The 13,419-nt window shown below is 38.2% G+C and overlaps 1 protein-coding gene across 3 annotated transcripts in view; it reads left to right on the top strand.

Annotated features, from left to right (window-relative positions):
- The window catches only part of LUC7L2 (LUC7 like 2, pre-mRNA splicing factor), a 33,268-nt gene that overhangs the window by 755 nt on the left and 19,094 nt on the right, over positions 1–13,419 (top strand). For 2 of the 3 annotated variants that reach the window (XM_038184161.2, XM_027453576.3), the window contains exon 2: positions 8,908–9,002. In XM_038184161.2, coding sequence (XP_038040089.1) covers positions 8,908–9,002 — 95 coding nt within the window. Of the gene's footprint in view, positions 1–7,175; positions 7,247–8,907; positions 9,003–13,419 lie in introns of all 3 variants that reach the window. The other variant, XM_072035686.1, reaches the window with a different exon arrangement.

The following is a 13,419-nucleotide window of genomic DNA, read 5'->3' as shown; positions in this document are numbered from 1 at the left end:
CGCTCCCAGCGGATGAGCTCCCCCATTTTTTTTTTTTTCCCTTTGTTTAAAAAAGAAAAATCCCATTTTAACACCTAGAGGCAGTCATCCCGAGACAGATAGGCGCAATCAGCCTTATGATCGCTTTGTGGTCACGTTGTGAATTGGAAAATTATCGCTGTGTACAGGCTCTCAGATTTATTTTTTTACATGCTCCACAGCAATGTTTGAACGGCAGCAATCCGTAAATGTAGATAGTGTGGCAACTGCTAGGGAAGAGGAGGCCCTGGTATGATGTGTAGAATCTCATTTATGAACGAGAGAATGCTGCACCTGAGGGTAGACTGTGATTACAGATAATTTTAGTGTTCTGCATGTTGTACTCTCTCAGGTACGCTGCGTGTTTGTTGAAGCTTCATGCTTTATTAATGATTATCTGTGTTCCCATGCACTGGGTAGGATATATGAACTGGGATTTACTTTGTACAAGCCGGTCATCTCCTGGAACCGGGGCAATATGATCATCTTTTCACCTTTTTTAATAGAGTTTAGAATTTTAAATAAACGTAGCAAGTTTTCACCTACCCAGGTTATCATAAATGCTTCCTGCTACATACTTACAGCTGTTCTAAACAGGGGCATGATAACCTCATAGGAAAATTACTGCTTAATTATGGAGAGGGTGCTTTCCAGAGCAAGGCCGGTTAGCAAGTAGTCAGCATGCAGGATCTGACTTGGAGCGTTTTCTTGTCTCGTCCGAGCAGATTTTGAATGCTTCCTGTTGTGGTGTGAGCACACAGCCTGGCAATGTAACATGGTGCTCATGAAATTCAGGGCTTCCCGGTGCTAGCACCCAGATGGCTGTCTCAAAAGGGTACCTAAGACTGTGCAGGAAGCTTAAAAGGGGTGACGGCTTTCGTACTTTTTGAATGCGTTTTCCACTGGCGGTGGAAGAAGGACGACTGATGTGAGAGCTGCTTAAAGATGCTAAATGACAGTTGCACTTAAGACCTAAGCCAGGAAAACCAATCGCGTACTAGGTTTCCGTTAGCTTCATGAGAAAGCAGGCATTTTATTGATAACTGTATTGCCCCCACCCAACCAGCTTGTAAATCCAGAGCTGCGTGTGCTGAACTCAAAGTGGCTTACTGAGAGGAAGCATCTAAACAAAGTTGGCAGGATTGGGGAGGGTAAGGAAAAAAGGCTGTTAGCAATACTGGCTTCCATTATTGGATTAGGTGGAGAATTGGGAATATCAGTGTAACACCATTTTAGTTCTTTTTTAAAAACAAAGAAATAAAAATTCCAGTGGAGCATTTATTTAAACCAGAGTGCTCCCAGGGACTGAAAAGCATCCTTTTCTGTGAAGCTGGTACCCTGGTAAATTCAAGGCCAGGTTCAAGGTCATTGAAATATTGCTGGCCTTGTGAGTAGTGGGTTTTGGCTTCTTTTTTTGTTTCGCTCCCCCATCACCTCTGACAAATACTCTTGTTTCTAGTAATATGCAAAACACGGCTTTTCATTAGAGTGTGGCAGTCCTGGCATTTCTTGGTAGAGCAGAGCTCTCATTTCCTCAGCTGTCCCCATTGCCTTTTATTTTGCTCTACCTGGCAATAGAATAGATCTTAAAATGCTTCTAAAAATACCGTTTCTATATTTTGTTCAACATAACCAAAGGGCCTTTGAATTTCCCAGTCAACAGAATGTTACCCTCTGCGTAGTCTGGTGGATTTTTTTTGGTTGGTTCTCTTTTTGGGTTGGAAGAGGGACTTCAAATTAAAATCCTCAGTTATATTAGAAAAGGCAGATCAAACACTTGGTCTGAATTTGAGCAGCGGGGTAGATACACTCGCAGTCATGCGACACCTCTCCATGCGTGGTACTTCACTCGCTGCCCGGTACCTGCCGGGGTGTGATGTTGGATGCTCTGCCAGCCACCCTGCTGGTGCCCTCCTGTTCCCTGGCGAGGCGGTGGAGTAGAAGGGACGTGGCAGGTGCTCTGTAGGTGTTCCTGGCGAGTTGCAGTTCTTAGAGGTAAATGGGGATATCTAAAAATCAGTTGTATTGCTAAAGCCGCTGCGGTGAAAGTGTTCTGTGAATGACAGGTAAAGAGAGCTCTGTGAAGCACCTGTGAAACCACATTATTTTAACATGAGTGGTTTGGTATTTTTCAACATCTTAAATAAATTTACCTAACCTGAAGTTCACTTGCATGCTTCTCTGATAAGAGGTAAAGACTGGGTTGGACATGGACCATACCCAAAAATAAGTAAATAAATGCTGCATAGATTGAGATGTCAGTAAAAAGCTGGACTAACTGAATACAGTCGTGACTACAGATGGAAAACAGCATACTCTGAAGTATGTCACTGCGGGCACTGATAAGCTGGCATACCTAGAGAGGCTTAAATATAAACTACTGAGTATGTAGCATGGGTTTCCCAAATATTGAGAAATAACGAGCGCTGAAGTGAAGTCGCTGACCTTACGTACTTGCATCCCAATGTTTTATTCATGTTATGCTGTTTTTTCACCATTAGCCATTAAACTCAATGGCTTTGTCACACCTGACAGTAGTTAAAAGGTTAGTTGAAGTTGAATGTATGGCTCAGGACCAGGGCTGTGTGAATTTGTCATTCAGAGGTACAAGGAATAAGGTGATAAAGCATCATTTATAAAATGATTTATTTTTTAGCTCAGAGGCTCATTACATATTTCTAACAGTATGCCTGGTTTTGCCATCTCTGTTCCCTGGCAAACATAACAGTTATCCTAGTGCAAGGATCATTCCCAAGTTAATTTGTAAGTGACTTCATTTATTAAAAAAAACGTTAATATAATTGATATTAGTACCCCAGGGGTGCGGTGTTTTTTTTAAGAGCGTAGCAGAACTGGGTAAGATTGCCAAGTTTTCCCTAAAAGGCCTGATCGTAAAGATCCTGTTTTGTCTCAAATCAGCATATCTTGCTCAACTAGTTGATTTTCTGCCAGCTCGGTTACCTGATCTGCCTTGCCGCGTGAATGCTGGAGTCATTGCAAGGAACAGGCTAGAAGCAGAGGGTGGAGAAGGGTCACTGCCTTAGACAGTGGTGCAGACCCAGATGAGATCTGAATCGTCCTGTAACTTAAACACAACATCTTGAAACTGCCAGGACTCGACCCTTGCAAAGAATTTTTTTTTTTTTATACAACTGCCACTACATCAAAATGAGGTTATAGTCTAAAAATATGACCAACTAGCAGTTCGTTAGTCTTCTTTATAGACAAGGAAATTTGTATGTGCTTTTGAAGTTTACATGTGGTTGTGAAAGTGTTCTGCCAAGCTTCCTAACAAATACTATGCTATATGAATAGCAGAAGCTTTAATCTTTGGAGCCTTTAGATGTATGGAACCCATATGTACGAAGTGTCAGTCAGCACCTCTTTTGTTTCACCTGCTACCCCTTTGGGCTGAACTGCTCTGTTTGGAGTGTTTGACCAAGTTCTTAGATGTTAATAGCAAAGTTTTCTTGCTCTAGGTATTCTTATTTCACTGAAAATAACATTTGGCATCTGTTCACATCTTAATCAGTTTATCAGTTTTACCCTAGCTGCTTTCAGTTAGTTATCTGTAGTAGTGGTTCCTCACGTGTGACCTTTCTGTCCTCCCTGTTGGGGAGAAGCTGAAGTGACACCCTGTGCTTATCTTAAAGTTACATTTGTTCAGTGAAGCTCATTATATGGTAACAGAAGCGCAATCAAGAACTTGTAACCTATTTTTTAATTAGCATTTGTGTTTGCAGTGCTTCACTTCAGCAGACCAGCTTTTTAATTTGTGCTCATGTTTGCCTGTAGTGCTTTCGCTTCAGCAGAACTTCTTTATATTTCATTCCCATCTTGGAGAGCAGAGAGGGAAACATTAGGGGTCTTGCCTCCCTAGGGTAGGATAAAGCTTCTCAGCACCTTGAAGCTGTACAGCTGTAGCAGGCATGCAGGTGACAGATGGATGTGTTGTCCACCAAGAAGTGCAGCAAATACTTTTGCATGAGTACTTACGATGGGCAGTGGGTTGAGACTGGTATTTTAAGGGTATATAGGTCATGTTTTCTGGTTTCGTAAGTTTTGCACATGGAGGTGGAAGTTAGCATGTGCTTTTGAGCTTGGTATGTTGTTGCCATTACTGCAGGACTGCTAGCCATTTGGGTAGCTTCAGGCTGAGAGCCAGGTTAGGGAGCCAGGAGCCTCCTCTGGGAGCTTGTCTTTCAGATATGGATCGACACCAAAATACAGATGGAAAAAAAGTATCTTTTGTGTGTGAATTTCTGCAAAACTTACCCAGAACGTGGAATTGATACCAACTCAGAAATAGAAGCAATACACACGCTTCATGAAAAGATAACTTGTTAATCAGGAGTGATTTGGTGCTCTGAAGAGCAATGATTGTGTTCAGTGAATTGTGTGTATTTGCTGAATTCATTGTAAAGTTTTTGGTACTTTAGCCCTTAAAAATAAGGGGAACAGTGAAGGATTAGGGGTTTATTATTATTTTTTTACTATAGCTTTGGGACACTGGTTAGAATGACACTTCAGATGCAAACAGGCATATTCTTGCCTGATAGGGTATCATTGTTACATTCTGCTTGTAATTCATTAGCTAAAAATGCTTTTATTGCACTAAACAAGTATTAATTTAGTCATAGCATAAACCAGAAGAAATCCTGCTTAGAAATGTGTTATACTAAAAGTGTTATGGTGAAGGTGTGTTTGGCATTGGTGACAGTAAATCAGAATTAGCTGCCCATTCAGTCTGCAGCAGGAACAGGACCTTCTGTGACTGCATGAACCTCAGTTAAATAAAGATGCTGAGTACTTGTTAAACAAAGCTTATTTTGCTGATGAAATTTGCTATGCAGCCTTTAACCTGATACTCCCCCAGTTAGCTGTTCATGAATAAAGCTCTGAGAGTCCCTCGCCAAAATGGTGGGACTTCAGAAATCTGAGTGAAAACCCAACCGGTTTTGGCTGACGAAGCTTAATGCAGGAAGTCAGCAGTGTGAAGATGAACGTGCACGTTGTTGTCTTTGCATGGCATGCACCTCTTGTTGGGGATGAGAGGTTATGCTTGGTTTCCAAATGGTAATCTCATCAGTGCACTGGGATTGTTGGGAGAAGGTTAGGATACAGGAGAGTTGTAAGAAATGCTGGGTGAAATAAATTATGTGCAGCTAATGCTAAGCAGTGTCAGTACAGGCGTGCTCATTCTGCTGGTTTGTGATTAAAATGCAAGGGAATGACATTGTAGAGGCTTGTTAATAGGTTAGACTTGGGAGTTAGAGTGGATTGTAGTCACAAATGCATGTTGTGATCTTAGCCTCTGGATGTTCCTTAATCAGCTGTATGAATATTGATGTCAATTTTGTCATCAACATACTTAATGTGAACTAGAAAACCTCCTTTAGAAAGGTGACTCCAGCACTGGAATCTGTAAACGATACAGTGCTCTGGTATTTGCTTCCAGCATGTTGTATATCTCAATATAAAATGTGTAAGTGTAGAAATTTCCTTTTAATGCACTATGATGTATTATGATGTATTACATTATATATATTATATACATATATAAAAATAAATAATGTAATACATTGTAGAAATGTGGTTTGGGCCAGATGCTTTGAGTAAAACTAAAGCTGCTACTTCTTGAGGGAAAAAATACATTTTTTTTAAATTTTATCAAACATGATTTATTTTTTTTTAATGGAGAAAATCTAATCAGAAACATTGGGGTGGCTTACAGTAATGGATGTTGCCTCCTTTTATTTCTTGAATGAGTGAGCCCTAAAGATCAAGCAGTTGAATACTCTGCTGTGCTTTAGAGGCAGGGTTAAATAAGTGGCTATTCTGAGCTCACATAATGATTTACCTATTAAATAGAACTTGTAATAAGATCAGAAATATTGGTGAGTGTCCTCTTTGTAGCTGTTTAAGGATACTTTTAAAATTTAAATGACTGCACCTACTTAGTCCTCAGGTGTATTATTTTCTTTCTACAGAAAATATAAAGCCTTTTCTAAGTCCTCATAAAGATTCCTTAGCATTCAATTGGTAGCATGGCCACGAAGAGTGTACCGACTTGCCTGTAGTTTGATGTGGAGAAGTACCACTTTGGCTAACTGACATACCACTTAAACCAAGTCCTGGGATTAGGAGCAGTCAAGTTCATGCCTCTGTTGTTTGAATTGTTAGAAGGCATCCGCAAGGCTCCAGCGAAAGGCTGAATGGCAGGCACAGAGTGGGTCTGTAGATGCTGTTTCCCCACTCAGCAGCCCATGTAGGCCCCGGAGGCCATCGCCACCTCAAGATGATTCATCTGCAGATCAGCAGCAGAACATATCTTCTGTCCCTGACAACATGTCTGCGCTATTTTAGGGGTATTGGAGCCCACAGAACCTGCGAAGAAATAAAAGCACTTTTTTTCTGAGGCTGTCAGACTCTGGAATGGGCTCCAAGAGGGACACAGGATTCAGTCATTGGTAGAACATAGGACACGGTGCCTTTTCTTTTTGATAAGCCTTTCCTGCTGGAACACCGTAGCTTAAAAAGAAATGTGAATGTGTGACAACACTATCTATAGACAGGAAAAGGTAAATATCTGGGTGTTCTGTGTGTGGGAGCCTCTCTGCAAGACTCTGAAGTGCTAGACCAAAGGCACAATGCAAAAAGATTGTCAGTTAAAGCGCAAATGTGGAACACCACCTTAAGGCTGTCATTTGTTCAGTTCCTGCTGCCATTTTTTTCTGTGTCGTCTTGTCCCAGTTAGCTAATTGTGATTATCGTCTAGCCCCTTAGAGGAATAGAGAGGGTATTGCAGCTGTAGAGTCAGTCACCAGTTGTATTAAGAGGAAGAAAATGAATGACCTCTTGATGTTGAGGTAATGTCTGGGAAAATAATTCTTTCCAACTTTACCTAAGGAACCATATAAGTCTTTCGGCAATTTTCTAGTCTTCATAACTCCTTATGAAGATGGGTTAGTGCTATTAGGCTATCAGCTGTCTTTTTTTTTTTTTTTATATATACTTTTCTTGATTTTGTTCATTTGTCTTTATATAGAAGAATCTTTACAGTCAACATGTATTTCTAGATGCTGTGTTAAAATTGCTGGCAGAGTCTATTATTCTATACAAACTGAACAATCTGGCCCCTTGTTTTATTTATAAAGGTTCAATGTATCTTTGCCTGCCTACATCAATCTGCAAGGGAGTGTCAGAAAGGCCCCGCATTCGCCGAGCCGTGAGTTATCGCTAACTTTTCAGATGTGTTAATGAATGTGGAACAAACGCAGTTATGTGTTTAAAAAAAGAAAAAGGAAAAAAAGAAACAAATATGGATCCACCTCCTAAAAAGCAAAACAAAACTCAAAACTCTTTACTGCAGTAGCAGGCGTGATTATAAAGGGATTGCTTAATTTTTTAGTAGTGTAAATAACAGTGAACGGTAAGCTTTATTTCTAGAAAACCTATTGTTGAACTGCTTTGAAGCTGTCTTCAGCCTGTGGATTACTGGGTTTAAATGTTGCATTCTGCAGGCATATTAAGGATGTGGTATTCTTGGAAATTTTTGTTTGCTTAATAATCTGGAACTTGGCCCATCTGAAAATGTTCTATATTAGCATCCTATGCATAGAGCTGATATTTTAAAAATGCAATTACATAATAGTAAGAAAGGCTTGAATATGTATTTTTATTATGTTGTAATTACCTAAGTAATGAATTGGGCTTCTTGAATCGTATCATAGATTCCAAATTCTCAGCATTTCCAATCATGAAGCCATAAAAACAGCAAAATGTATCTGCACTCTTTAAAATACTTGATGAAATGGAAAAGGTTGCTATCTAAACTCATTATACGTCTTTTTTCCTTCAGCAGCCCTTCTTGCTTCAGTAATTCACCAGTAGGTTTTCGATGATTAAAGATTTTAACAAGTTGTTAATTTTCATGTATAATAGATAAATACTGAGAGAGATTAAGGTTTTATCATGCCTGTGTCTCAACAGCAAGAGAGCCATAGCAGCAATCTCTCTTCTGAATCTCAAAAAGTGACAATGACATTATGACTTGAAGGAAAACCCATTCCCTCCCTCACCCCCAAAATACCAGCTGGTTACTTTGATCTGGAGACTTCAGGTCTTGCTTCCAGATGGGGTCATTTAAACTTTCAATTGGCCCTCAGTGTGTGGGCAGGTTGATGCTTCTGCTGATGCGGGAACTACAACCTGCCATGATGAAGATGCAATTAAGATGTTCCCATCCCAACAAACAGCATGTAGAAAAAAATACGGTTTACGAGACGGTTACATACAAGCATCTGTAAAATAACTTTGCACGTAGGCAAAGTCCATATGTTTGACTGACTTTTTTCAGGTTTGTAAGCATTTAAATTCATTCTTCTGCCAACTCTTTATGCTACTCCCATCAGAAGTAAGAGGGTGCTTTGCTTCAAATAGCAAAACAATAAAATGAGTATCAGGTGGGATTCAGTGAAGACTCACTGTGTTTCATTTTGTTTGAGGCTGCTTTTATTTGCTAATTGTTGCATACAAATACATCACTATTTCATGCAAAATCTGAATAGAGCATTATATAGCTCATTTAATAAATGCTGTTGTAGCAAAGTGTTTTTAAACTAATATTCTCCTTCTGGTTTCAAGCACTTCTCATGCTGCATTTTTGAAGCGGAAGTATGAGAGGATTTTTAAATAGCATTGTAGAGCATTAAAATATGCATTTGGTTTTGGTTTTATTTGGCAAAGAAGCATACAGTGTTTTAAGTTCTAGTTTCCGTAGGCCTTCACTGTGTGACAGGGTAGTGTTAAAGCTTTGCATGTAACTTGCATAACATACTTGGCTTCTTCAGATTTCTAACCTGAAATACATTGATTTCTATATTGCAGGTGACACGACCCGCCAGAGAATCAAATTCAGTGATGACAGAGTGTGCAAGAGTCACCTTCTCAACTGCTGCCCTCATGATGTCCTCTCTGGAACTGTACGTAGCTAAATACTGTTTTATTCGGATAATAACAGAGAAATAGAATTACACTTATTCTTTGTAATATCTCTGTTAACATCGTGTTTTTCAGTAAATACATGGCTAATGCTCCCTGATAGCATTTGTACCAACTTTTATGTAAAACATCATTACAAAGGCTTTTTTTGTTTTCTGTTCTGTATGCTAATCATTACATAGAAATTCATTATTGTTTGCTATAATGTATAAAGTCTAAAATACATGAAGATACTCATTATGCTGTAGCTGTGTTTTTACACTGGTACCATTGTAACTAACAGAAATACTCCTCTAAAATTCTATATAAACATGTAAATTATAAAGTTAATTTCCTAAAATTTCCTGTTGTACTGAGAAAGTATCCCACGCAAATACTTGTATAGTGATTTTTCTTCGGATATATTTTTGTGAAAGCAGTTGAAAGTTCAAATAATTATATTCCCAGCAGCTGAGATATATTGAACCTAAGAGACACAGTGTACAACATCCTGTTACTGTCCCATTTTTACAAATTCTACAGCAATTTGGAAAATCGCCATTTATGGCATATTAATAAATTAATTTGCTTGACTTGGATTTTTGAGTACTCTATATCAGAAGCTCCTATGCCTGAATATAGTGAACAAAGGGCTTTGGCACGTGCCAGTAGCTTTTTCATTATACTGGTGCTTAACTTTGTGGTGCCTGATTAAGGTAGCTTACCCTTTGTGAAAGGAAGGCAAGTTGCATTGCACTGATTATGGAAAAAGGATGTTCATGTAAGCAGTTATCTTAAAATATGCACAGGAACTTGCTGTACAGCAATATATACTTTTTTCTTTGTGAAAATCTAGTGGGGTTGCTTAGAGTCTTCCCCCCTTTTCTAATGCTTAGCTAAGTTCCTTTTTCTACCATGGCTGTTACTAAATGTTGAAGAATTTTAACCTAATGCTCTGTGATGGTAGAGAAATTAACAGTAGAGAGATGTAGTATGATGATATGCAGAGTCTCATGTGCCTCCCATTCTAATTGTAGTACTTGAGTAGCTTTTCTCATTCACATTGGCATGTTTTCTTGTCCTGTGACAGAGGGGAAAGTAAGTACTAGAAAAGCATGTCTTAAGGATTATTTGAGACATTATTGGTTTTCTGTGCCTAATCCTTCCAAGTGACTGACTTGATCGAAGCCTTTAATGAAATACAGAGTAAAGTCCATTTGTAAAATGAAAAAATGAAATATGTAGTCTTGGTAACCGATTTACTTGTTCTCTCTCCTTTAATGCTCTTCACAAGTAGATGTGATTTTTTACATTACCACAACACTTCTGGTTATTCAAAAGGCTTCAAACATTCATGCCCACACTATGTTTTACTAATTTAGGCTCTTCTTGTACTGATAGACCTACAGGTACAGCCCATCCTTCCCACCTCTGAAGAATCCCTAGAAAAGCAGGCACAACTATATTTGTTAAGTAGCACATAAAGAAGCAAACTAAATACTAGAACTGAACTAGAGAACTTAGTATTTGTCTTAATAAAAAAGGCAGTGGGATAGAAAAGGCCTTCTTGTTGAGCTCCTTTATAAGTCTTCTAGCTTTCTAAGTTATTTTTCCCCATCCTTAAAGACATTTTTTTTCTTTATAGCAGAGATCTGTTTTATACCAAAATTCAGGCTTCTTGAAGTGCATGAGATATTTGGTATTCAGTGAAGATAATTCATGCTAAAAATAGTGCATTATAAGTGACAACAATGTGATGACAATGCTTTGTGTATCACTGCATCTGTGGTCTTATTGTTCAACTTATATATATGTTACTGCCCAAACAAAATGGGGAAAGGGAGAGATGTCTTCCCCATCTATTATGTTGTCTGGTGTTTTGGTCTTCTTGCAATGATCAGAAGAGCTTACGGCTAGGGGAAGATAGGGGACATAAATGTGTGCTATAAAAACGTATGAAGTCATAGTTCAGAATTCACAAGATGTTATTGTTAAAAGGTTAATTAAACAGCTTTTTATTTTAGTGTAATCTGTATAAGCAAAGATTCCTACAATGGCTGTCATTAGCAAGTAAGAGATGTTTATAATTATGAAAGCTCTACGTATCATGCAAAAACACCTCTTATGGTGCAAACCCACGCCTGTAGGTTGGGCCTGTCTACTGAGTCTGTTAGTTCTTGCTGAAAGGTCTTTTCCATCTTCTACTGGATTCTTCTGCTGCTGCTCTTGGAGTATTAAACTAAACAATTTATGCAGTGAATTTCCATAACTTACTTTCTTCCTCATGATGCAGTTAGTCATCAGACGACAAAACGTGTTCCATGATGTAATTCTGGTTCCAGAAAAAGTGACTGACTTAATGCTTTAAGTGGGAGTAGTGGAAAGGGACTTTTAAGAGACAGGTTTTACATGACCCATCCAATGTTCTGCTCTTCACCTAGTCATGGGTCTGAGGACATGCACCTTCTGTCTTAATCACACAGCTCTTAAAAGGGCAAAAAACATGTAGTTCGTCTGAACAGTTTAATGTTGATCTGGAAAATAAATGTGGATTTTTCTCCTAAGTTTTGATAGGAAAATTTTATTGCATCTTAGTGTTCGAGTGTAGGTGATGAGTAGCTTTTAGTTCAAAGCCAGAATCGTATGCTTCTCAAAAAAAGAAAAAAGTTCTGTTGAGCCATTTTAGGAAGTTAAATCTCTTTGCTGACTACATTATCAGTATAATGGGCACAAATTGCCATTTTTTAAAACTGTCGTAAGATTATCTGCCTTCCTGTGAATTGCATATTACTGTTCCCATTTGCAAAATGCAGATTTCTGTGCTACTCCAATCCACCCACTCTTTGAACAGCATTCAGGGAAGACATTCACAGATGTATGAGACAAATGAAATAACTGTAATGAGTAAGCTCTGTTACTTCAGTGTGTTCTTTTCCTTAATGGCCAAATACCCAAAACTCCACCAAGGAAAAGAGTACTGATTTCCCTTGATGATAAAATCGTGTTCCCCAGACTGCAGTATGTATCAACAACAGTAGTACATGCACACTTTTCTTAGGAGATTGGAAACTTACTCTGTGTTGTCTGTATTTCTGCATGCATCATCTCTTCTTTCTTTAGATCAAGTGTTGTCTCTTTATTTTTAAGAATACTGCATGAAATCTTCTGTTATTCCTGGACTTCTTAAGAACATTTGTAATAGTTTATTTTCCTCAAGCTTCTTTGATCACACTGAACTCTTGGTTAACATCAGAAACATTTCTGGAAAATTACTAAAGGTTTGAATTTTGACTTCTTTTACTAGGAGATTTCCAATGTCTACATTGGCAATAATGCACAGATTCTTGCTTCTTACAGCTTTCTTTTGCACTCCTCTGTCTTGCTTCCTTGGAGTAGCTTGTTATGGTAAAATTGTCATTAATAGAAGCCTAAATACTTGACTTAGGCTGTAAAGCTAACTTTACAGCCTAACTGCATTTTGAAATTTGATTCCAGGTGCTTTGCCACCAGAACATTTCTTCTGTATCAGTTACCTTTTTCTTCCACCTTTATAAAGGGTAGGCTTGTCTAGTTGCCTGCTGATGAGTTTAAGTGGCTACATACTTAAGTCAGAAGGTTTTGTTTACATTGGTATTTCAAAGTATTTAATTTTTTTTAAGGACGTGTTTTTGTACTACTAGCTTTCTGGTTTTGTAGACTTGAAAACTCTAAGTCAAATTGTCAGAGGTATATCAGTGCCCACTGGGGATGATTTTTGTTACTCCTTGCGGAGAGATGGAGAAGATACTTGTTTTTCCTTTTGTCATCTGTTTCTAAGGACAGTGGAAGTGATGGACAATGGAAGATATAGATAGAATAGTGAGTCCTAACAACAAAAATGTAAACGAAGAATACACTTGTGGAGGTTGTTGTAAGTTAAAATCATAGTTCTGAACGTATTGTGCTCTGTGACTACCTGTATTTGGAGTTTGTGTGAGGCATATACTAAACTAGTAAGATCACAGAAATTGCTTTGTATTCAAGGTTGTAAAGCAGTGCCTCTTCAGAACTTGCATTTGACAATACCTCTCACTAAAGCTTTTGTTTTTAACTGACTTTATAATGTTTAGGTGTTCTGCTCTGTGAAGTTGATCACTGTCACTGGTTCACATGTGTAATTCAGTGGTTTAAGGGTTTGTTCATTAATTTCAATTGGAGAATTTTACGAAGATGGATTTGTAAGTCTTTAAGTTTTAGCTACTCTTAGTCTTTTAGGACACAGTAAATCATAACCACTTAATTTTAATTTCATTTTTTTCTCTTAAAGGTTTAATGCTTCATTTTTTTTATCCTTAATAAATGATGACACTCAGGTTTGCGTTTTTTTTTTTCAAACTGTTTTATGACTTTCATCATCAATACAAAATTTTTTTATATATC

Source organism: Anas platyrhynchos, chromosome 1, assembly GCF_047663525.1.
Source record: "Anas platyrhynchos isolate ZD024472 breed Pekin duck chromosome 1, IASCAAS_PekinDuck_T2T, whole genome shotgun sequence".
NCBI classification, from domain to species: domain Eukaryota; kingdom Metazoa; phylum Chordata; class Aves; order Anseriformes; family Anatidae; genus Anas; species Anas platyrhynchos.
This window is presented reverse-complemented; position numbering and strand designations above follow the sequence as displayed.